The sequence below is a fragment of the Lynx rufus genome, unplaced genomic scaffold (assembly GCF_022079265.1).
Source record: "Lynx rufus isolate CCGP_SWC_20201006 ecotype Redwood Valley unplaced genomic scaffold, mLynRuf1.p SCAF_22, whole genome shotgun sequence".
NCBI lineage: Eukaryota > Metazoa > Chordata > Mammalia > Carnivora > Felidae > Lynx > Lynx rufus.
In genome coordinates, this window is record NW_025814837.1 from 6,401,675 (window position 1) to 6,428,359 (window position 26,685).

Sequence of the window (26,685 nt, forward strand, 5' to 3'; positions counted from 1 at the left end):
ATCCTTTGACCTAGCAGTTCTTCTAGGAATGTGTCTTAGAAACTAATACATGTCCTCAAGGAGTCATGTTTATTGTAGCTTCTTAGTAACAAAATTAGAAACAGCTGTGGGTGAATATATTGAAACATTCATGGAATATAATACCGGCCAGCAGTTTTCGTGAACAGACTAGAGCTCCATGAAACAACATCACTGAATTAAAAAAACAACAAACAAGGAAAATGTTGAGCTAAGAAAGCAAGGTGCAGACCAGTATGCCATCTGGTAAAGTTTGAAAACATGCAGGAACAATACTCTGCTTCCTTCACAGATACCTGTAGTTACAGTTAGAAAAACATGCATAGTGATGATTAACATCACGTTGCAAGATAGTGCTTACCATAAGGGAGAGAGGAAGTGAAAATGGATCTGTGGTATCTTACATTTCGTATTTTTTTTTAATCATTTGATACCTGGGGGAAAATGATAAGATGTGCTATTAACTGGGCTTGGGGTTATTTCCATATGTTTAAACGATTTATAATTAGAAAAAAAATTGAAGGCATATAAATAGATACTGTAGGAGGCGAGTGGTGTTGGGTGATGATGGTGATGATGGTAATGGTGGTGATGATCATGCTCGCTGCTGCAGTTTTGTTTGGTTTTGCATTTTCTGCCAGAAGTTTCCTTTCCTTGACATGACTGTACCTTTGTAGGGTAGAGCCTTTGTGTTCCCCCACCTTTGCAGTGTTTTACTCATCAACTTTATTTTTTTTAGTGTTTATTTTTGAGAGAGAGAGTTTGTGTGCGCACGCATGCGCGCAAGTTGGGGAGGGGCAGAGAGAGAGAGAGAGAGAGAGAGAGAGGGACACACAGATTTCAAAATAGTCTCCAAGCTCTGAGCTGTTAGCACAGAGCCTGACGTGGGACTCGAACTGATGAAGTGAGGAATCATGATCTGAGCCAAAGTTGGACTCTTAACTGACTGAGCCACCGCAGCGTCCCTCCTCATCAGCTTTAGGATCCTCCATGGCCTGTAGCATAATGACAAGGGGAATAGTTAACTGAATATCAGCATTGTTTTAGCCATCTTACTGTGATATTGTGAATCCTCACATAATCTTTATAAAATAAATATTTATAAAAGGAATTGGTCAAATTTGAAATAAAGAAATCAATAAGTAAAATCAGTAGAACATTTTGTATTAAGCTTGGCATTCTTTAGTTTCTTGAAGTGATTAAAGAAGACAAATGTGACATGGGTAGGAAAAATTACTGTTCAAAATATAAGAATCAGGTAAAATGGTAATGTCACACATGGTAATTATCCAGTTTTGAAGATTTCCTTTTTTGTTCCACCTTCCTTATTTTTGCCTCTTTTAAAGAATTTCTGGGGTGGGGACAAAAAAAGAATTTCTGTTTGCAGGTATATATCCCAAGGCCTTTATGAAGACTATAAAGTAGCCATATTTTCCCTGAGAAATGTGATAGAGTGTAACCAAAAAACGTAAGGATTTTGTTGTTTTCTAACTGCTTTATTGAGATATAATTAACGTATCATACAATCACTCATTTAAAGTGTATAGTTCAGTGGTTTTTAGTGTATCGTAAAGTTGTGAGACCACCACCATAGTCAATTTTAAAACATTTTCATCACCCAGAAAGAAACTCTATGCCTTTTAGCCATTATCCCCCAAACCCCTCCACTTTCCCTAGCCTTAGGCATCCATTAGTTTGTGTTGTCTATAGATTTGCCTATTCTTAGCATTTTACATAGTGGAAGTATACAACATGTCATCCTTTGTGCTTGATTTCCTTTGATTAGTATAATGTTTTCCAGGCTCATCTGTGTTGTAGCATTTTTAATTCCTTTTCATGGCCAAATAATAATACATTATAGGGATTTATCCATTCGTCAGTTGATAAGACATTTGGTTATTTCTGTTTTTTGCTATTATGAGTAATATTGCTATGAACATTTGCATACAGGTTTTTGTGTGAATGTTTTTTCATTTTTTTTGAATATATACCTATGGGTGGAATTGCTAGATCATACAGAAACTCTATGTTTAACCTTCTGAGGAACTGCCAGACTTTTCCACAGTGACTGCTTCATATACTCCTACCAGCAGTGTATGAGGATCCAATTTTTCTACACCTTTGTCAGCACTTGTATTACCTGTTTTTTTTGTAGCCATCCTATTGGGTTGTAAAGTATGATTGTGGTTTTCATATGTATTTTCCTGATGGCTAAGGATATTGAGCACATTTACATGTGCTTAAGGCTATTTGTATGTTGACTTTGGAGAAATGTTTGTTCAGATTCTTGCCCATTTTTACATTTTTTTAAAATGTTTTTTTATTTTTGAAAGAGGGGAAGGGAAGGGCAGAGAGAGACACACACACACACAATACGAAGCAGGCTCCAGGCTCTGAGATGTCAGCACAGAGCCCGACACAGGGCTCGAACTTATGAACTGTGAGATCATGACCTGAGCTGAAGTTGGACACCTAACCGACTGAGCCACCCAGACGCCCCAAATTGATTTCATGTTAATGTAAATAACATTTAGTAAAAGATAACGATTTCCTAAAAATATTAAGGATTGGAGTGATTTACATTTTTGCAAATCTTTGTATCTCTTTTTTTTTTTAATTTTTTTTAATGTTTATTTATTTTTGAGACAATGTGAGAGTAAGTGCAAGCAGTGGAGGGGCAGACAGAGGGAGACACAGAATCTGAAGTGGGCTCCAGGCTTTGAGCTGTCAGCACAGAGCCCGACACGGGGCTAGAAGTCACAAACCATGAGATCGTGACCTGAGCTGAAGTTGGACACTTAACCAACTGAGCCACCCAAGCACCCCTAAGATACATATTTTTTAATGTTTATTTATTTTGAGAGAGAGAGAATCTCAAGCAGGCTCCATGCTCAGTATGGAGCTGGACTCGGGGCTTGATCTCACAAATTGTGAGATCATGACCTGAGCTGCAATCAAGAGTTGGACACTTAACGGACTGAGCCACCCATGTGCCCCTAAGATATTTGAAATTTTTATGTTTATAAAATGCGTTAGGAGGATTATAATGAATTATTTAGTTACCTTGCTGTCTTCTAGGTCATTTGGTCATTTTTGGTTCTGTAACATAACTCTTGGCTGCTCTCAGGTACCTATAATCTTCTTTTTATAATTTTTCCTTAGTCCCTTCTTTAATAACTGAGAAATTAAGTAAAAATTTTACTGTGCTTACATTAGATGCTTGGACTTTCCAGGTGTATTAAAAAATACACAGATATATCTTAGTAATAACATGCACATAATGTAAAATTAAAAAGCGAAAAAAGGTTATAAAGAGGGGTAAGACTCCTTCCCATTATTCTTCTCTTCTTTACCCACAGATTTTCCCCACCTAGAATCAATTTAACAGTTTATATATTTTTCCAGAATTTTCTATGTATATACAGTCATATATATAATTTTTTTCTTTCTTGTTTAGACAAATGGTAGAGTATTACATAGACCAACATGTAGACTTTGCTTTGCTTTGCTTTTCTTCCTTTTAATATATCTTTCAGATTGTTGCATATTGATAAAAATGGTGTTGCTTCATTAAAAAAAAATTACTGCATTGTATTCTGTTTTTTGGACGCACCAAAATTTATAACTGTTTCTTTATTGAGGAACATATAGGATGGGTCTGTTTTTAATATTAATATTTATATATTAATTTTTGTTACTAAATATTCTAGTGTTTTTCTTAATGGTTTCAGCTGACTTAAGAGACCATAATAGAGGGGCCCCCTGGTTGGCTCAGTCAGTGAAGCGTCCGACTTCGGCTCAGGTCATGATCTCACGGTCTGTGAGTTCGAGCCCCGCGGTCGGTCTCTGTGCTGTCAGTTCAGAGCCTGGAGCCTTCTTTGGATTCTGTCTCCCTCTCTCTCTGCCCCTACCCCCCCCACTCATGCTCTGTCTCTCAAAATATGAATAAATGTTAAAAAAAAAATTTTTTTAAAGAGTAATTTCATTAAAAAAAAAAAAGAGAGAGACCATGATAGAAATGGTTAGGCATTAGTGTATTGTACCATTTTTTTTAATGTTTATTTATTTTTGAGAGAGAGGGAGAGAGAGAGAGAGAGAGAGAGCGAGCATGAGTGGAGGAAGGGCAGAGAGGGAGAGAGACAGAATCTGAAGCAGGCTCCAGACTACAAGTCAGCACAGAGCCTGGTGCAGGGCTCGAACTCACAAACTGTGAGATCATGACCTTTTCAGTTTATATATTAGCTTAAAGAGAATTCACATCTTTTTAATGGTAAATCATCTTGGGCTGAGAATCGTGCTGTCTTACTCTAAATGTATTTATTGTAATTCTTTGAATAAGTGGTTCTCAAGCTTGTTTATATATCAGTTCTTGATATTTATAAAGGTTTGTAAAGACTATTGTGCAGTGCACCCTTAACTTTAGAATAACTTTGTGCTAAATGTATCTTGTTTAATTCTAGTACAGACTAACAGAAGGTTGTGTCAAAGGATTAAGCCACATTACACAGAAAGACTTAAAACTGAAAAAATATTTTTTGTAAATTGAGAAAATGGCTTGCCTTAGTTGATTTTTGTGATGGCATGCTTTGGTCTAGCTCAGGGAACATCATTCTGCTTCAAGAGCGTGACTTAAAATCCTCATCTACTCACCAGTGTTTGTTTCATTAGTATTTGTGCAAATCGTACTGTGTACTGTATTCTGTTTTATATATTACTTTTTAAAATAACAAATTTATTTGGGTAGTCAAGGACCATATTTTGCTTATCAGAAAATTCAGTTTTCTTAGCAGAGTATCATGAATTATTATCTTTAACAGCACTAAATGATGGTTAATTTTATGTGGCATGCCGACTGGGCCATGAGGCAGCTAGATATTGGGTCATACAGTATGTTTGTGAAGTAATTTCTGGAAATTTAACATTTGAATGTATAGACTGAGTAAAGCAGATTGCCCTCCTTTAATGTGAGTTGACCTCTGTCGTTGGAGGCCTGAATTAAAAAAGGCTGACCTTCCTATAAGTAAGAGGGAACTCTTCCTGCCTGACTGTTCTTTCTTGCCTTTGGACTCACACTGAAACATGGACTCTTCCTGGGTCTGGAGCTGCTTGCAGACGGGACCCACGGGACCTAGCTGCAGATCTTGGGACTTGTCAGCGTCTATAATCTTATAAGCTACTTCCTTTTAATATTATAATCTCTTTATATGTATATACACACATATTTTATTGGTTATGTTTCTCTGGAGAACCCTTATAACATAGCAGCTTTATCTGGATTTACTACGATTTCGTTAGTAAATCAACTATATTAATTGTGGATTTAATCCAAATAAGTCCCTGTTTGAGAATTTTTAAAAAGCAGTTGATATGCTATAACTAACATATAGCACATAGAAAACTCTTCATGACTAAAAATAATTTCATTTTATGTGTTTATAATTTGGTGCTTTAGATGTTAAGTGATGGTAGAAACATCAATATGCTGATCACACTTAGTGATCTCTTTTTTTAGCCCCTGTTTCAATGTTACTGAATGGCATTTCTTGAGCACTACAAACTCACCTTGCACAAAACAACCCTTTATGTCATCTTTCCCCACTCTCATCCCACTGTTTTTTTGGTTTTGTTTTGTTTTGTTTTGTTTTTTGGGGGGGGGCTTTCCTGTTCCAGTGAAAGACATTACTGTCCACCAGTTGCCTAAGCTCAGAACTTTAAGTTTGGCTTGGCCCCTTTCCATACGTGCCTCACCTTGAGCTATTTTGTTGCTATTTTAGCACTATCTCTACTGCCCAAGTCCTCATCTTTCACTAACACCCTTGCAATAGCCTCCCATCTAATTTCCTTGTATTTAGTCTCTTTAGCCATCTGCTTGTCCTCCTTACCAGTGTTAGCATAGAATTACCATATGACCCAGTAATTCCACTTTTAGGTATATGTTCAAAGAGTTGAAATATTCAAGGATTCACACATATATTTTACAAGACTGCTTATAGCAGTGCTATTCAGAGTACCAAAAGGTGGAACAACCTGAATGTCCATCAATGGATGAATGAATTTATATGGTGCAGTGGAATTCATGCAGTAGGATAGTATTCAGCCAGTAAATAAAAAGGAATGAAGGGCTAATTCTGCCACAGTGTGAATGAACCTCAAAAACATGTGAAGTGAAAGAAACCAGAGACAAAAGGTAACATTTTATGATTGTATTCATATGAAATATTCAGAAGAGATAAATCCACAGAGATAGAAAGTGGTTGTCAGGAGCTGGGAGGAGGGGAGGAATGGAAAATGGATGACTTTAATGGGTATGAGGTCATCTGGGGGCATGACAAAAATGTTTTGGAACTAGATACTGTATAGGTGATGGTTGTGGAACTTTATGAATGCACTAACTGCTGCTGAATTAGATACTTTAATGTGGTTAATTTTGTTATGTAATTTCCTAAAAGAAAAAAGTCATATAAACACCTTGCACTTTTATGTGTCTCTGTGCTTTTATATACTCTGTTTCTATTTCTACTCTGTCTCCTAGCCTCTAAGCTCTGGTGTCTACCTACTCCTCTCTGCAGCTTCCCCTAGTCCCCAGGAAGAGTTAATTGTCCATTTATAGTCCCTAATCCTTTTTTGGGAATAAAAATTCCAGTTAACATCCTAAATTTATAATAATCTAGTTTGAATTGATACTAACTTTTCTTCAATAGCATACAAAAACTGTTCCTATAGAGCTGTCTCCCCCCCCCCTTTGTTATTACTGTCACAAGTTACATCTTTGTAAGTTGTGTGCCCATTAAAAGACTTAAAATTGCTGTTTTATATATTTGTCTTTTAAGTCATATAGGAAACAAAAAGAGGGTTACAGATTAAGACATCAATTAATACTGGCTTTTATATTTAATTATATAGTTACCTTTACTGATGATCTTTATTTATATGTCTTCTAGTTACTATCTAACATCCTTTCATTTCAGCCTGCCGGAGTCTCTTTACCATTTCTTGTAGGACAGATCTGCTAGTGACAAAATCCCTCAGCTTTTGTTTAGGTTAATATGTCTTATTGTCTCCTTTGTATTGAAAGATAGTTTTGCCAGATTTCTTTCAGTATTGGCATCTTTTGGCCTCCATAGTTTCTGATAAGTTGGCTGTCCTTGTTACTCAGTCTTACTGAGTCTCTTTTGTGCGTGAAAGTGAGTCATTTCTTGCTGTTTTCATAATTTTTTGTCCTAAAGTTTGATTCTGTGTCTCAGTGTGGGTCTCTTTGGTTTATCCTACTTAGAGTTCATTGAGATCCTTGGATTTGTAGATTCATGTCTTTCCTAGATTTGGGGACATTTTTGGCCATTGTTTCTTTAGATATTCTTTATGCACCCTCCTCCCTTCTGGGATTCTTGTAATGTGTATGTTTGTTGTATTGATGGTGTGCCACAGAACCCTAAGGTTCTGTTCATTTTTCTTCATTCTTTTTCTTTCTGCTCTCCACACTCCCATTTCAGTGGTCTTCTCTTCAAATTTGTTGGGTCTCCCAACTCTGACATCAAGTACTTGCTACTGCTATTCTTATACTACTTATTGCACTGTATTTTAATGGTTCTGTGTTGAGTTTCCTATTGCTAGAGGACTGAGCCTATTTCTTTTGTTGCCTCAGAATCTAGCATGAAGTAAAATACGTGATGAGTTACTGAATGAATGTTGGAAAGTGTGTAGAATCTGAGATTTTTAGATCTTGGAAGGAGTATTAAAGAATGTTTTGCTTTTAAACAGTTTCTTTTAAAGATAGTGCCTGACTTAGGAACTTCCAACATTTTAAGACAAATAATGAATTCCAGTTGTGAATATTTCCCTTAATGAGAAAAACTTGGAAAATTTCCACCATTTTCAGTCTGTCATACTGTTCTGCTTTTCCCATATTTATCAGTTCTTAGGGTGGTGGTTCTTAAAGTGTGGTCAGTGAATCACCAAGACCTTTTTAGGGAATGTATGAGTCCACAAGGTAAAAATTATTTTTGTAATACTTCTAAGATATTTTCCCCCTTTTGACTGTGTTGACGTTAGTGTAAAAAGCAGGTGTGGATGAAAACGGTTAGTGCCTAAATATTAATAAAGGTAGAGGGACCATTCTACTGAAATTCATTGTACCTTTCACATGACATTCACAGCTGAAAAATATATCACATTCCTGACTGCTTATCAAAGCAGCGCACGCTACTAATTTTGTTGTATCTTGACCCTTGAGTGCATGACTCTGTGTGTGTGCACACACGTGCACATTTCTTTATTGTGGTAAAGTATATGTAACATAAAATTTAATGTTTTAATGTTTTTTCTTGGTTTTTTGTGCGGTAGGTTATATATAATATACATTTACCATTTTAACCATTTTTTAAATGTGCAGTTCAGTGGCACTGTGTATTTTCACATTGTTTTGCAACTGGCATCATCATCCATCCTAGACCTTTTCTCAGCAGGGAAGGGGCAGAGAGAGGGAGACAGAGAATCTCAAGCAGGCTCCACGCTGTCACCACAGAGCCCCATGTGGGTCTCAAACCCACAAACCATGAGATCATGACCAGAACTGAAACCAAGTCAGATGCTTAACCCGCTGAGCCATCCAGGCGCCCCTGAATTTTGCTTTTGATAACAAGTTTAAGAGCTTTGCTTGGCCCTGTATTTTGAAGATTTCTTCTACATTTTGTTCTAAAATGTTTATATAGTTTTACATTTAAGTCCATGATGCCTTTTCAGTTGATTTTTGTGGAAGGGGTGAAATTTAGGTCAAGGTTCAGTTTTTGTATGTGGATGTTCAGAATCTCCAGTACAGTTTGTTCAAAGGCTGTCTTTCTTTCATTGAATTACTTCTGCATCTTTGTTAAAATTGATTTGGGCTTATTTGTATGCGTCTTTTTCTGGGTTCTCTATTCTATTGATCCATGTGTCTTTCCCTGTACCAATAAATACCACACATAGTCTTTATTATAACTATGTAATAAATCTTGAAATTGAGTAAACTTATTTCTTCTATATTTTTCAAAATTATTATAGCTATTCTAGTTCCTTTGTTCTTCTATATAGACTTTAAAATATTCTTGTCTATATCAATAAAAATTATTTTGATGGGATTTTGATAAGGGTTCTTTAATCTTGTATACCAGTGTAAGGAGAATTGACCTTTATTACTCTGAGTCTTCCAATCTATAAACATGGCATATCTTCCCCTTTCTTTACTATCTGTGCAGAGCCTGCTTGGGATTCTCTATTTCTCTGACCCTACCCCACTTGCGTGTGCACTCTTTCTCTTTTCCAAAAATAAATAAGCTTTAAAAAAAGTATTTATCTTGTTTTGTGTGACCTTGCTGAACATACTTATTAGTTGTAGGAGTTTTTTGGTAGGTTTCCTTGGGATTTTCTGAGTAGACAGTCATGTCATCTGCAAATGGGTATGGTTTTATTTTTTCATCTTTGACCTCTGTGGTTTTTTCTTTTTCTTACCTTATTGAACTTGCTGGCATGTCAGGCACAGTGTTGAATAAGAATGATGAGTGGACATCCTTGTCTTTTTCCTTAGTGGGTAAGCAGTGTTTTCAGCATTACATATAGTGTTAGCTGTAGTTTTATTTTTAGATTGTGTATCAAGTTGAGGAACTTCTTCTCTGTTCCTGGTTTTTGAGAGATACTAAAATAAAATGTTGATGAAATTTGTCAAAAGCCTTTTTTGCATCAATTTGATCATGTGATTTTTTTCTTTAGCCTGTGAATATGGTGTATTATGTTGATCAGTTTTCAAATCTTGAACCAGCTGTGCATCCCTACAATAGATCCCACTTGTTTGTGGTTGTTAATTCTTTACATATATATATATATATATATAGCTGAATTCTGTTTGCTTAATTTTGTTAAGGGTATTTACATCTGTATTCAGGAGGACTGTTGGTCTATAGTGTGTGTGTGTGTGTGTGTGTGTGTGTGTGTGTGTGTTTGTGCGCGCATGCACATGTGTGTCTTGTTTTGAAATCAGAGTAGCACTGACTTCATAAAATGAATTGAGGTTTGTTCCCCTGTTTTCTGGAAGAGGTGTAGAATTTTTAAAATTCTTCTTTAAATGCTTGGTAGAATTATTTGGCAGAAACTATCTGGATCTGGAGAGTTCTTTTTTGGGAGTTTAAAAATTGCATATTCAATTTTATTGTTACAGGGCTGTTTAGGTTTTCTGTATATTCATATATTTGGTTTTCTGTATATTTTCTGTATATTCATATATTTGGTGAGTTTGCAGTGGTTTGTGTTTTTCTTGAGGAACTATAGTCCATTTTTTCTAAGTGTCAAATTTATGTGTCTGGGGTTTTTTGTTTGCCCTTATTCTAATTGTCCTTTCAATACCAGTGGTAATCCTCGTATTGAAAATTTGTGTTTTCCCTTTTTTCCTTGTCATTCTTGGTAGAAGTTTATCATTTGAATTCATATTTTCAAGGAAGCAGCTCTTTGATGCTCAACATTACTAATCATTAGGAAAATGCAACTCAAAACCACAATGAGATATCACCTTACACTTGTTAGAATGTCCATCATCAAAAAGAGAGAAATGATGGAGAGGATGTGGAGGAAAGGGAACCCTTGTGCCCTGTTGGTGGGATTATAATCTGGTACAGTTACTATGGAATTAAAAATAAATTAAATAATTAAAATTGGAGGGGTGCCTGGGTGGCTCAGTTGGTTAAGCACCTGACTTCAGCTCAGGTCATTATCTCACCACTCATGAGTTCAAGTCCCTCATCGGGCTTTGTCCTGACAGCTCAGAGCCTGGAGTCTGCTTCAGATTCTGTGTCTCCCTCTCTCTCTGCCCCTCTCCTGCAAGCACTTTCTTTTTCTCAAAAATAAACGTTAAAAATTTTTTTTGAAAGAAAATTAAAATTGGAATTAAAATAGATTTAAAACTTAAAAAATAAAACTGCCATATGACACAGCAGTTCCCCTTCTGGAATATATCCAAAGAAAATGAAAATGCCAACTTGAAAAGCTGTCTGCACCCCCATGTTAATAATATCAGCATTATTTACAATCGCCAAGACAAGGAAACTACCTAAGTGTTTATCATCAGATGAATGGATAAAGAAATTGTTTTATATATACACAATGGAATATTATTCATCCATAAAAAATGAGGAAATGCTGCCAATTGTAACATGGATGGACCTGGAGGGCTTTATGCTAAGTGAGATAAGTCAGAGAAAGACAAATACTACATGATCTTATTTATACGTTAACAAACAAACCCAGATTCAGCAAAAAGAGATCAATTGGGGCGTGGTTACCAGAGGTGGGAATGTGGGAAGGGGCATTGTAAGGAGATGATCAAAAGGTACAAACTTCCAGTTACAAGGTAAATAAGTACTAGGGATATAATGTACAACATGGTGACTGTAATTAACCTTGCTGTGTTATATAAATCAAAGTTATTAAGAGTAAATCCTAAGAGTTCTCATCCTATGGAGAAAAAATGTTTTTTTTGCAACTGTATGTGATGATGGATGTTAAAACTTATTGTAGTAAGCATTTCACAGTACAAGTCCATCCATTGTGCTACACACCTTAAACTTGATGTACAATGATGTATGTCAATTAAATCTCAATAAAACTGGTGGAGAAAATAGCTCTTTGTTTCACTGATATTTTTTTTCCCTCTATTTTTCTTTTCGGTTTCATTAATTTCTGCTTTTACTTTTATTTCCCCATTCTGTTTCCTTGGGTTAATTTTGCTCTTATTATTCTGTGTTTCTGAGGTGAGAGTTTAGATTAGTGATTTGGGACTTGTTCATTTTTTCCATTATATGCATTTAGTGCTAAAAGTTTCTCAGCCCTGCTTCCGCTTTATCCCACAGATTTTGGTACGATATCTTTTCAGTTTATTTGCATATGTTAATTGAAGTGTTCTTATGATGGATACCTTAAAATAATTCTCATACCTTTGTCATTGTGGCGTTAGCATCTATTGATTGACCTTTTTCATTCAGTTTCACATCCCCCTGGTTCTTGGTATAATGAGTGATATTTGATTGATTCATACTTTTCTTTTTGAGAGAGAGCCCGTGCCTGTGCAAATGGGAGGAGTGGAGGAAGGGGAGAGAGAGGGAGAGAGGGAGAATCTCAAACAGGCTCCATGCCCAACTTGGAGCCCAACTCAGGGCTGGATCTCACAAGTGTGAGATCATGATCTAGGCCAAAATCAAGAGTCAGACACTTAACCGACTGAGCCACTCAGGTGCCCCGATTCATAATTTTTTGTATGTATTATGTTTTGAAACTCTGGACTTTATTTAATCCTGTTTTATCTGGATTTCTATGATATTAACCCATCAGGGGAAGGTTAGGTACTCTTTGTTACTGCTGAGTGCAAGTGAGTTTGGTTGACACCACAGAGTAAGGGGTTAGGAATGTGTGGTGTTAGTATTGCTGGGCCATGGTGAAAATCCTGACTCTTCACTGGCACATCCCAGGGGGAGTGCCTTCTTACCGCTGGGTAAGGGTGGAAGTCCAGGCCTTTCTAACTTTGTCTTCTCTGACACCACTCTTGAGAGGTGTTAGTCTCTATATCACAGCTTGGTTTCCTGCTTAGCCTTTGCTGATATGGATGTGAGTGGGGCACTGTTTTGTGTTTTTGGTTTTCCCCTGTCATGTTTGGCTGGAGTAGATTGGTTATTGTCTAAAAGTTTTCTGTCTTTCTAGGCTGTCCTTTTCTTGGTCCTTTGGCTGTAATGAGAAGGTTTGTGTTGGAACTCTTTATGTCTGCACCTGTTAGGATTTCTGGGTTGCTGACTTTTTCAACTCCCAATCTGAGATAAAGGCAAAAAGAAAACCCCGAGAGCTCATTTTGTATTGTTCTTTGGGTTGCAAGGTCCCTAGCCTGTCTGCTGCCTTTTTTGTTCTTATATTTGTTTTATTTATGATGCCCAGGATTTATAGTTGTACTTTCCAAGAAAAATAGGGAAAACTACATCTGCTCTTACCTTCCTGGAAGCATATGTTCCCTACAAAACTGGTCTTTATATTGGAACCGGGGCACATCAGTTTTACTGGTATTTTTACTAGTATTTTCTTGTCCGAGATATTTTAAGATACTTTCTGGTTTGCATCTGGTATTAGTATTTTAATAAGCTTATTTTAATATAACTGCTAAACAGTTCTACTTTTTATTGTTTTAAAATACACACTTGTAAAATTTAAAACAGCACAGTAGTATGTAAATTGCTAAGTAAAAATGTATTGCAAAGAGGCCAGTTATCCCCAAATTAATTTATAAGTTCAGGGCAGTTTATAAGAAATGTGTTCTTTTACAAGACATTTTACAAGGCAAGGTCTTTTATAAGACCTCTAAATCTAGGGGCACCTGGGTGGCTCAGTTGGTTGAGCATCTGACTTCGGCTCAGGTCATGAGCTTGCCATTCGTGAGTTCAAGCCCTGTACCGGGCTCTGTGCTGACAGCTTGGAGCCTGGAGCCTGCTTCAGATTCTGTGTCCCCCTCTCTCCACCCCACCCCTGCTTGTGCTCTGTCTCCCTCTGTCTTTCAAAAATGAATAAACATAAAAAGGTTTAAAAAAAAAAAAAGACCTCTAAATCTAGAGGTCATTGGGAAAAGTAAATGTGGAGGAACAGCCAAGGCCATTTTTAATTTTTGTTTTGTGAATTTTGACAGTTTTGAAGGGAAAACAGTTATGGAGGTATTGTGCACAGACTGTGAAGGCACTGAAGGTAGAAGAGTATGATGTTGATAACAGAAATAAAAATATATATGGAAGGAACAGACCAGAGATTTATGAGGAAACCCATTTTATGTAGTAATTTGGTAATCATTAATTTGGTAAAGTAAGCACTTTAAATTCATGCGGAAAAGGCTAGAATATTAAATGATTCTTAGGTTTCTACTTGATACCATACATAAAGTTAAAGATATAACACTGAAAAAAAAAATCAACTGTGGAATCCTGTAAGGAAAACATGTTTATAGTTGTTTCTAGTCTTGCACTGTGCAAAGATTTTCTAAATAAGGTCCAAGAGGTCTTGTAGGAAATAGATTTGGCTAATAAAATTATAAAATCATTGAATATAGAAAATACCAAATTTCAGTGCCTAGTTATAAGGAAATAGTCAATGCATATATTTTTTAATACAAATATAATTAACATACAGTGTTTCAGGTTTACAGTCTGATGATTCAGTAATTCTGTATATTTCTCTGTGCTCATCGAAATAAGTGTACTCTTAATCCCTTTTATCTATTTCATCTACCCACCCACTCTCTTCCCCTTGGCAATCATCAGTTTGTTCTCTGTATTTATAAGTTTGGTTTTGTGTTTGTCTCTTTTTTTCTTTGTTTCTTAAATTCCATATATGAGTGAAATCATATGGTATTTTTCTTTCTCTGACTTATTTAATTTAGGATTATACTCTCTGGGTCCATCTGTGTGGTGAATGGCAAGATTTTATCCTTTTTTTATGGCTGAATAATACTCCATAGTGTATCCATCATCTTTATCCACTCATCCACCAGTGAACACTTGGGTTGCTCCCATATCTTGGCTATTGTAAATAATGCTGCAATAAACATAGGGGTGCATAGATCTTTTTGAATTAGTGCTTTTGTTTTCTTTGGGTAAATACCCCCGTATTGTTTTCCACAGTGGCTGTGAGAATTCCACAATATTATTTTTAAAACGTTATTCTTAAAGGAGCAAACAAATTTAAAAAAAAAAATTTTTTTTTTAACGTTTATTTATTTTTGAGACAGAGAGAGACAGAGCATGAACAGGGGAGGGGCAGAGAGAGAGAGGGAGACACAGAATCAGAAGCAGGCCCCAGGCTCTGAGCCATCAGCCCAGAGCCTGACGTGGGGCTCGAACTCACGGACCGTGAGATCGTGACCTGAGCCGAAGTCGGACGCCCAACCGACTGAGCCACCCAGGCGCCCCAGGAGCAAAAAATTTTTAGTCTCCATCCTACTGTAGTGGCATAATGTGAACAAACCATATAGTGTGTATTCTAAGAGAACTCTTCCATTTGACAGTGTCCTTTATAATGGTCTGATGGTTCAGGATGAAGTTTGTTCTTTTTAAGATTTAAAAAATTCATTTGTTGCATATATCAAAATAAAAAAACTTAAAGTTACTTCAGGAACTTGAATTGATTTTAACCTATTAGACTGGGAAAGATGTCCATTTGTTTGGGTGTAGGTGGAGGTGTGCCTGTTTGTTTGTTTGTTTGTTTGTTTGTTTTTACCAAACATTGAAATAGGAGAGACCATTGATAAATACACCTACAGGACAAAGTCATATTGGTGGAGGAGCACTGAGTCAGCACTACCCAAAAGGCGTTTTCAGCATGTAGGTTCAAGTTAATTGTTTAATATACCAATACATGAGTTGTTGGTAACTCTTTTTTTTTTTTTTAATTTTTTAATGTTTATTTATTTTTGAGACAGAGAGAGACAGACCATGAATGGGGGAGGGTCAGAGAGAGAGGGAGACACAGAATCTGAAGCAGGCTCCAGGCTCTGAGCTGTCAGCACAGAGCCCGACGCGGGGCTCGAACTCACGGACCGTGAGATCATGACCTGAGCCGAAGTTGGACACTTAACCGACTGAGCCACCCAGGCTCCCCGAGTTGTTGGTAACTCTTGACACACACGCCTCCCCAAATTACTTCTTGGTCTTCCCTCAAAGTAGGTCTGTCTGTTGTGTGTTTGTGTTTGTGTGAATATGTATAACTTAACACTACGTCTGAGATGTCTGTTTGAGATAATTTTGCATATCAGTATGTAAATATCTCATTTTTGAACAGTTGTAGAATATTGGATTATATGGATATACCATGATTTATTTAGTTATCTTTTTCTTGTTGTTGTCATGAGTGTCCTTAATTATTTCTGTGTGCATTTATGAGAATATATCCATAGGGTAAATTCCTAGACATGAAATTTGCAGGGTCAGGGGATTGTGTGTTTACATTTTTCATCGATACTGCCAAATGATTTTTCTGAGAGGTTGCACTAATTTATTTATTAACCACCAATGTCTGAAGTTGTCTAAAGGTGATAATCTTACTCATGCTTTTGCCAACTTTAGTGTCAGACTTCCATCTTGGTCATTTTAATAGGTGGAAAATGATGTTGGTTTTAATTGCTTAGTATTTGTGTTTCTTTGACCTTTCCATTCATACTAGCCCATTTTTCTATAGGTTATTGATTTGTGAGAACTCTAGAATGGAGGGGGAGATAAAAATATTTGAATTCAATACATTGAAAATAAGCAAGATTAGCTAGATCTGTAAGAAAGTTTGTCTTTCATAATCTGAATTTGAAGTTGAGGTTTATGAGAGCAGTGTGATTTAATTATATCCTTGTTCCCATCTTCTGTTGTGTTGGGCAAGGTAAAGACCAGGAGCCAACTTAGTAGAACAGATAATTAAAGGCACAGGTCTAGGCCAAAGTTATTTAGTAAATAGCTGAACAAATTTTGAATCGACTGCTGGGCTTGATTCCATAGATTGGTAGATGAGAGTGACAGTTGTTGCTTTCAATGGAACTTAGTTTTGTTGGGAAGCATTAGATTAAATAAAAATGATATTGTTGGGATTAAGTGTTCAAAGTAAAGTATGGGGTGCTCCGAGAGCATATCAGGGTTGCCTGACCTGTGTGTACTAGGTGGTCAAGGGAAACCAGAAGAACTTATTAACTGAGGTCTAAAGGATGGGTAGGAGTTGGGGAAGTTAGAGGAGGCATTGTATTGGGCATGAAGAGAGTAGTGTAGACGGCAGAGACAGACATTTTTGGGCCTTTGGTTCATATTAAGGATTTAAAATATTATCTGGAGAATAATAGAAAATCTTTGAAGGATTTTAAAGCAAAGGGTGGGCTGCCAAAAATCTGAGGCACTGTGGCAATGGTACAGGAATACGCTGGCTTTATCCACCTCGTTTTTCACCCACCTCAGCTGTTAAGCAGCCAGCTGCAGCTGACTGAACTCCGTGGTCCTGTCTGGGACAGATAGAATCCATTCAGGAATCACCTGTGGATTATACAGTTTCTGTGACAAAGAAAATTAGTTTCTGCCATATAACCAACTATTTATCTATATGAGCATCTCTTCTAGTCTGTAGTGATAATCAGTTTATCAGGGAAATAAATGAGGCTGTCCAACAGTCAGTAGTAAGTCTTTAATAGAATTTTATTTCAAGGTAATGGCTTTTCTTCTGATTTCTTTCTGTAAGACCTATAGTAATGCTCATTGGTGTGTGTGTGTGTGTGTGTATTCAGTTATTTTGTTTAGAGAGAGAATATGAGAGCAGGGGAGGGACAGACGGAGAGAGAATCTTAAGCAGGCTTCATGCTCAGTGTAATGCCCCACGTGATCCCACTACCCTGGGAATGACTTGAGGCGAAGCCAAGTCTGATGCTCCACCCACTGAGTCACCAGACACCCATTTATTCAGTTTTCTTGCTGCTTCTCCCATTTATAGGGCTTCCTCTGTAAAGAGTGTTCTTGTGTTAATAGGTAACACAGTAAAATTTTAGCTATTTGTTGTATTTATTGGCATTATTATCTGTGATTTTAAATTTCAGTCCCTGTAAAAACATGGGTGATTAAATTATATTATAATATTCTGTATTATGTCAAAATGAATAGGTATATGCTTTGTACAGTGTAAGAAAATAAGTAATGTTGTTGGTTCCTGATTATGAATAAGTAAAACTGAATTCTGAACTGATTATGAATTAGTGAAACTAGGTGGAATTTATGTAGTACTTTGACTAATTAAGTTTGTTTCATATTGTTTATCTAATAGCCCAGACTCTTCTTTTTGAAGCCTTGTAGTTGATCTGTTTTTTATTTGAATTATGTGAATTTTGTAACTCTTTCTTACTTGTGTGACAAACTGAACTTCTATTGCCCTTTAGGGGATATGCTTAACATTTTAGGTAATATTATGTCCTCACATATTAGCCAGATTTTATTATTTTTATTTGTTTGTTTTGATGTACCTGTTTACATACAAGGTCCGAGGAAAAGGGGCTATACTTAATACCCATAGTAGCTTAAAATTTATAGTTCAGACAGGTGAGATATAAGAAAATGGTTCCTCACAATATAAATATTGACCGGTCCTTAATTGCTTATACTTTATTGGTGCAAATATAGCAGTACAGACACATACAGATACACTGGGACATAATATTGTATTTAAGATTGTTTCCAGTGTTTGTGTGATACATCGTCGGAGAGAAGGAATAAAGAAAGAGAACTTCCATTTTTAGTGATGTGACCTATCACGTACCAGTTTATATAGAGCTTACAAGCTCTTGATTGAATAGGAAAGGTTATTTTTGATCTGTGCCCAGCATGGGACGCTATTTAAATTGAATGGAAGATTTGGAAAATAAGGAACCCTGTGACAGTAGAAGTAAAGGAAGTGACTAGATCAGACTCGGTTTTAAGCCTTATTGCCAACAGTTTTTCTTTAAGGAATTATGAAATGGTTTGTTGCTCTTTCTGTTAATTTTGTATGCCTTAATAAAAATTTATGGCCCTGTTATTTTCAAATTATCAAAATTCACTTGAAAGTCATTTTTGTAATTTTCTTCTGGAATTGCTTGTTTTGATTAGTTCCTTTAGTTTAATTTGCTCTACATAAAGGTACACCTAGCTTTAAATGAAAGTAAATTTTTTCACTGAAAACTTGGAAAAGAGTATACATTACAGCAGTTTCTAGGTATGTCTCATATTTTAGCCTGGATTCCACAAGGGAAACAAAATGAAAATAATATCTTGATATTTGTACCCCATACCAAATCCACGCTCCTGGTATGGTTTGTTTTTGGAATACACTGGGAACTGCAGTTTGAAATCTTGTGAATTTTTGCTTTAATGTATATTGTAACTTTTCTGCATTAATTTTAAGAGATGGTAGCCCATGGATTTAAAAAATACTGTAAAATACACATTTTTTAATTTGCATAGTAAAGTACACATAACAGAATTTACCATTTTAACCATTTCTAAGTGTTTGGTTTATTGGTATTAAGTACATTCACACTGTTACGAAACCATCATCACGATCCATTTCCAAAACTGGAACTTTTCATCTTACAAAGCTGGAACTCTATACCTATTAAACAGTAACTCTCTATGCCTTTCTTCCCCCGGCCCCTGGCAATAGCCATTGTACTCTCTGTCTCTGAATTTAACTATTCTAGGTACTTCATATAGTGGGACCATATAGTATTTGTCTTTTTGTGACTGACTTGTTTCACTTAGCGTAATATCCTCTAGGTTCATTCATGTTGTAGCCTGTGTCAGGATGTCCTTTCTCCTTCCCTTCCCTTCCCTTCCCTTCCCTTCCCTTCCCTTCCCTTCCCTTTCCTTTCCTTTCCTTTCCTTTCCTTTCTTTCTTTATTAAAAATTTTTTTTAAATGTTTATTTGTTTTTGACACAGAGACACAGCTTGAGCAGGGGAGGGACAGAGAGAGAGAGGGAGACACAGAATCTGAAGCAGGCTCCAGGCTCTGAGCTATCAGCACAGGGCCCAACGCGGGGCTTGAACTCGTGAACCGCGAGATCATGACCTGAAGCCGGCTGCTTAACTGACTGAGCCACCCAGGCGCCCCAGGATCCTTTCTTTTTAAGGCTGAATAATATTCCATTTATATCGATGTACCACATTTTGTTCATTTATCTGTCCGTGGATACTTGGATTGTTTCTACCTTTTGCTGTTGTGAATAATGCTGCTAACATTTTAAAATATTTTGATTGAGTTGCTCCTTGATCTTTTCCAAAGGTAACATTCTCTTTCATTTATAACATAGTCATAAGAGGCATAGTCCAGTTATTAAGAGGGAAGCTTGGGTGTTGGACTTTGGATTCAAATCCTGGCTGATCCCTTCCTGGATATTTCACTGTGGGCAATTAACCCTTTTGATGCCAATTTGTTAAACTGCCAAATGAAGGTAATAATGGTACCTCACATTCCTTGGATTAAATTAGGTATTAAATGTAAATTATACGTAAAGTGCCTAGCATAGTGTGTAACACATAGTAAAAGTTTGCTGAATGTTACTGTTATTTAGGAAAAGGAGCCCATTGGTTCAGGTACCCATTCAAAGTACTGCAGATGCCCTCCCAATTGGGTAATAACACAAATTTGAATTTTTAAAATCATTTTGATGCTGAGAAGGCAAATACTTGGATTAAGTAATATTAACCTTTCCTTTGGGTAGGATTTTCTTTGGGCAGGGTTAGGTAAAAAAAAAAAAATAGGGTTGAATATTGGGAAAGTTGACATTATTGTCATCTTCATGGGAAAAGGTCCTAGTATCTTCACCAGTTATACTGTATAGTTTATCTAACCAGACAAGCCAAAAAAAAAAATCAGAAGTTGGTCTTTGTTATTGCCATCTCTTTCATATCTCTATTCTATTCCAAGACTTTGAAAAACATGAAAAGTGTGGGGCCACATCTTTAGATAGGCAAACAAGATTCTGCAGCGGATAGCATAGGTTTGTAAAGTCTGGTCATCTCTAACTCAGTATTTTAGTTTCTTGTAAGATCGTGTTACTAGTTTCCCCTCAAGAAAGATGTGAACTTAGAAATGGCTTTTAATGCATTGAACACTTAAACTGAATACTCAAATCTAGAGGACCAAATATAGCCTGCCTGTTTTTGTCTTAAAACCAGTAAGTGGCCAACATTAATGGTGCACTGGATTATCATTCCTGACCAGAAGTTTCCTCCATCATTGAATGTGGATGCCACAAAGTATAGTGTTTCTGAATATGATGGTACAACTTTGAATAATTTAGATTTAATTCTGATAAAATTACGTTATGAAAATAGTACAAAAGATCATGTTCAACTAACTAAATTTTACCCATTTGTAAGACTCTTACTTGAGTCATACTTAATAATAAGCCACTTAACCTTGTAACCAGTAAAAATGTATTCTGGCCCATAATTGTTGAAATCTTTTCTGTTCTTTTTAGAAGGATGACTACTCCCACAGAATATAGTGAGTAGGGACATATTTTTGTCAAGATGAATTTGGTTATTTAAGGTCATGTAATTCAAAGCAGGGGAAAATCTAAACCACCCATTTGGTCTCTCTAACATTTAGTCCGTTAGCTTGGGAAATATTTATTTCATAAACAAAAAATCCATAATCATTGAAGTGATGTTTCTTTCAACCTATTTTATGTTTTGTACTCTTGTTTCACAGTAACTTAATGATCGACTATAAAGTCAACGTGGGTATTAAAACAGTCAAATTCAAGATTCAGGGTACCATTTTAATGGTACCAGTTGCCATCTTACTTTATTTTATTTTTAAAAAAATGTTTATTTATTCTTGAGGGAGAGGGAGACAGAGCATGAGCGGGGGAGGGTCAGAGAGAGGGACACACAGAATCTGAAGCAGGCCCCAGGCTCCAAACTGTCAGCACAGAGCCTGATGGAGGGCTTGAACCCACACATCATGAGATCATGACCTCTGAGCCAAAGTCAGATGCTTAACCAACTGAGCCACCCAGGCGTCCCATCTTACTTTAAATAAGCTTTATTTCAGGTAGTGTTTAATAGTTTTAGCAAAATTTAGTACAGAAAGAGTTACAGAGATGCAGTTTTACAGAGATGAGGATTCAGTGTATAAAACTATTAATTTGGGAATTGTGATAAGACTAGGAATCAAGGGTAAGTATTTTGGGCAGTTTGGTAAAAGTGCAAGGAAACAGATTAATTATTGATTTTCTCTGCCTCTTGAGTCCTCTTTTTTCCTCACATGATCCATCTCCAGAATTATAGAAACTTAGTGAGGTAAAGAATTGTGACTTTGGTAGTAGAATGAGAAGCTAGAGTTGAATATATTACATAAAGGTTAGTAGCCATGTTGTAGTTCTCAAACTGCTTCATTCAGATATTGAGAATGTTTGTCTAACTTAAATGAGGATATTTTAAGTAGATTTTTAAATTTTTTTTATTTTTCAGCCAAACCAAACAGGAAGCTTACTTTTCTCTACCTAGCCAATGATGTCATTCAGAACAGCAAAAGGAAGGGGCCGGAGTTTACAAAAGATTTTGCGCCAGTTATAGTGGAGGCTTTTAAACATGTTTCAAGGTATGATAATTGTTTTGGGTACTAGGTAATGTTTTAAATGCATAGTATGGCCTTTTGTTAAAATTTACTGTAAGCCATTCAAACAAAAAACAGAGAATGTATTTCTTTGAAATTTTCATTTGAAAAGACTTAACTATAAATGGCATTTGTAAATGTGTTAAATACTTTCTGTAAAGGAAAATTTTTGAACTGTCACAAAGTGGTAGGCTTTTGGAGTACTTGAATTAACAATTTTCCTTTAAGAGACCGAAAAAAGCAACTGCCATTTTGGAATGGACTTCATTAAGAATGAATGAGTATTGAATTGAAAACTTGTGTGCTTATAAAGCTGTCTGTTTTCCAGCTATTATTTCTGGATAAACGTTGTACCCTTTACTTGCATATAATTTGAAAGTTTTTTTAGTGTTTAGGTATATATCATAATACTTTAAAGTGTTTTGGAAGTACAGGAATTTATTTAGAATAATTATAAGCCTGTTGAAAAATTTTGCTACAGAAAAGTTCTAAGGGTAAAAGTTGGTGCTTTGGCTTATGCTCTTTTTAAATGCTTATTTCCAAACATATGCAAATGTTTGGTAGATTTCTGGGTAAACATTATTGGGGTAGACTGTTAAATCAGTCTAAATTACAGAATTCAGTGGTAAGTGAAGATCTGTGTTGAATGATTTAAGGATGAAAATATGCTCACCACATGCCCAAAAACTTCAGTCATAGTGGATGCATTTTTTAAAAATTACAGTATATGAAATACTACCATATGTTACTTTCTTAAATGAACATTATTTATCTTTCAATTTAGATACTGTCTTACCATCTTTTCAGATGTTGCCATTTTTTAAGAGTTCAGTCCTAGTCCCTCTTCCTATGGTCATATTCTTCACTTGACCTTTGGGTGATTTCATACACTGCATATATTTAGTTATTACACACCCTAATAACTCAATTAACTGTGAGATCAAGACCGGAGCCGAAGTTGGACGCTTAAGTGACTGAGCCATCCAGGGGCCACTGGATGTGTTTTGTTTTAGACCTGTGTGTCTAATTGCCTAAGGAATTTCTAGTTGTATGCTTCCAGACATCTCAGATGGACTCTGTCTCATATTGAATTCACGTCACTGCGCCCCTGTCAGACTTGCTCCTCCTCCAGGTTTCACTCTCCCAGTGAATGGCAACTCCGTCTATCTGCATGCCCATATGAGAAACTAGGTGTCATCTTAAACTTTCTTTGATAGTGTAATTTATAGTGTATCACATTCTCCTTTCTCTTTCACTCCCCTTATCCATGTAGTATATATAGTTCCCACAGTTTAGATTTTTTCTATAATGTCATTTCTATATAATTTGCAAGAACCTCTAGTGTTGTTTAATCCATTTAGGAAACTAGCCACAGTTGCAGAGCTGATCCTAACACTCCCTTGCCTTTGAGTTCTCAAAACTTGATCCCAGAGATCAAGTCTGAAGTCCTGAGCAGGACTTAAGGTGATGATGCTTCTTCATGGCCCTGTCTACATCTTCAGACACATGTCTCACGTTCCTGCCACACACCCACGCTTTATAGTCCACACTTGAAGCTAACTGAACCTCTTTAAGTTCTTTCTCCCTTAAGGTTTTTATATATGTTGCCTCTCCCAAGGAATTCAATAAAATATTTCTTGACCGCCTACTGTGTGCTAGCCCTGACGATACAGTAGTGAATAAGATAAAGTTCTGTTCTAGTGGAGCTTACATTTCAGTTTTTGACCAAAGTAATAACTAGGTGGACAGATGAATATATATTATGCCAGTAGATAAGTAATGTGAAGAAGCAAAGTAAGGAAGAACTAGAGAGTATGACAGTGCTCATGAGAACTTTATCTCATGAGATAAAGTTTTGGAGAGGTGGCATTTGACGGAAAGGATGAAATGAGTCACTTGAGCATCTAAAAGACAAGGATTCTAGGTAGAGGGAATACTTGGCAGAAACAAGGAGACAGTTGTGTGCTGGGCATGTTTGAGCATCAGCAGGGAGAATTGTATGGCAGAAGGTATTAAGGGAATGTGGACTGAGAAGTAGCCAGAAAGCAGAACATATCTACCTTATAGTCTGGGATAAGGCTTTTTGGTTTTATTTTTGGTATGATTGATAGCTCTTAGCAGATTGAAGAGCATTATGATTTGATTTACAATAGTAGAGCATAGAGTGAAGAGTAAGAGCTGAGGACACCAATGAGAAGACTTTAAAAATCCAGACAAGAGGTAATAGCAGTTCAGTCTGCAGTGGTAGTGATGAAGGCAGTAGGACATGGTTGGGAGTAGTCTGTTTGCCACTTCCTTGATGTTCCAGTCCTCAGATCTCAAATACTGCTTGCTCAGATACCTTTTCTAATCTCTCTTGAACTGGGCCAGATCTCTGCATGATGCTTCTTTTTAATACTTGGTTCTTTTTTATGGCACTTGTAAATAACAGCTGCCGTAAAGCTCCATTTGTGTCTCCAGTGTCAAAAATAGTGCCTTGATCAATAAATATTTGTTAAATAAATTTAAAAATCACCTATTTGAAATCTTCTTGGCCTCATAATCAGCCGCCATTAGGTTAAGGGCATCTTCTCTTTAAACACCTGTAGCTTGTACAAGCACTTTTTTTGGTAATTTTTTGTTTATTAAGATGTCTGGGAGCACCTGGCTGGCTTAGTTGACAGAGCATGTGACTGTTGATCTCAGGGGTTGTAAGTTTGAGCCCTATGTTGGGTGTAGAGATTACCTAAAAATAAAATCTTAAACAAAAATGTCTGTAAGCTTTTAAAGGAAGCTGGGAGTATGTCTGTCTTGATCACTTCACTCTGAACTTCTGATCACATAGTTGTGCTCAGTAAAAATTTGGACTGCTTTTTCTCAGAGAATGAATGTCTGACTGTATTTTAAATCACCATTGCCTTTTCAGTAACACTGTTAATTGTTAATATTTTTATTTTTTCTTTAGTGAAACTGATGAAAGTTGTAAGAAGCACCTTGGAAGGGTATTATCTATTTGGGAAGAAAGGTCTGTTTATGAGAATGATGTGTTAGAACAACTTAAGCAAGCTCTGTGTAAGTGTGTAATCTTTTATCGTGATCTCTCCATTAAAATGTTTCCTTTCATTAAAACTTTTGATGTTCTTTCAATTCAGATGGCGATAAGAAGCCTAGGAAGCGAACTTATGAACAGATAAAGGTGGATGAAAATGAAAACTGTTCCTCTCTGGGATCTCCAAGTGAACCACCACAGGTAGAAGTTTTTCTCTGTTAAGGGAGTTGTGTTACTATTACTTCATGTGGCCACTAAGCTTTATTAATTTTGAGGTTTTACTAATATAAATTGACTTTTATTATAATTCTGAGTGCAAGAAAGAAGCTTTGTGAATATCTCTTCTGATTAAGAGATTGCTTATGTTTATTATGGTATGTTGTATGTTTTATATTAGGCAGTTATATTTTACATAGAAAGAGGTTATCTGATTGCTAAGTATGATTAGGTCTGGTGAGATATCTGTCACTTAAATAGTTTCCTTTTAAATAAATAAAACATTGTATGATAAACCCTTTGTTGTATGATTTAACTACACTGAGAATGCCATTCTTAGAGATATACAACTGCCCTTTACTGTATTTTTGCTTTTAAACATGTAAAAATGAGTGTTATAGCAGCAAGCATGTACTCATACAGTTCTATGTAACTATATAGAACCATATAGTTCCATGGTAAAATAAGACAGATTAGAGTTATTATCTTAATACCCCATGTCCTCCCAGGCTGGTACAGTATAGCATTCCTTAGCCATCAAATGATTCCAGAAAAACATTTTTAACTTTTAATTATGTGGGCATTGAGTGTTAAAGCTTCCTCCTTCTATGTTTCAAACATATAGGAGGGACAGATAAAATTTAAAAGGAGAAAATGAAGACATAGCCATACTCATAAAACAAGGTAAATATCTTTGTGGACTAGAAATGGTACAGAAGCACAATTCAATATGTGGGCCAGAGCCTGGTTCTTGCTGAGCTTTGGTCAGGAAACAGACATGGCTTTTCAGAAATAAGTATCCTGTAGGGTAATAAGAACTCACAGTGCTCCATGGGAGTTGGAGGACTGGACCTGAATTCACTGCATGCAGCCAGAGGCTGGTTGAAACTCTTTCCCCAGTTAGAAAGAAAGATAGAACCAATCACTGCCTAGAACTTTGTGTGTATATTCGTAGTAGTACTGGGGAGGCAGAAAGAATCTGACCAAGGTGCTCAGCTGGGACCTGAACCAAACTGCCTGTTCACTCATTGATAGGAGGTACTGAAGCCCATATGATCACCAGGGACAAGAGCTTGAATAAAAAAGTAATAAGAACATAATGTTTTGAACAACCAAACCTTAAGGTGTATATTTTTTTCTATTTGGTAATAATTTAAGACAAAGCACTTTGTGCAACAAGCCCTTTTATGATTCCATGAACAGTATTTTATCTGAGTTTTAGATACAGAGTCTGATCCTTTTTTATTTTCCCTGATGACAGACT

The 26,685-nt window shown here is 36.3% G+C and overlaps 1 protein-coding gene across 6 annotated transcripts in view; it reads left to right on the forward strand.

Moving 5' to 3' along the window:
* Nucleotides 1-26,685, forward strand: part of RPRD1A (regulation of nuclear pre-mRNA domain containing 1A) — an 81,878-nt gene that overhangs the window by 1,929 nt on the left and 53,264 nt on the right. For all 6 annotated transcript variants that reach the window (XR_006963506.1, XR_006963507.1, XM_047086927.1 and 3 more), the window contains exons 2-4: nt 22,033-22,162; nt 25,122-25,228; nt 25,309-25,406. Coding sequence is in view for 4 of the 6 variants with exons in the window: in XM_047086927.1 (XP_046942883.1) it covers nt 22,033-22,162; nt 25,122-25,228; nt 25,309-25,406 (335 nt within the window). In the remaining 2 variants the exon portion in view is untranslated. The remainder of the gene's footprint in view (nt 1-22,032; nt 22,163-25,121; nt 25,229-25,308; nt 25,407-26,685) is intronic.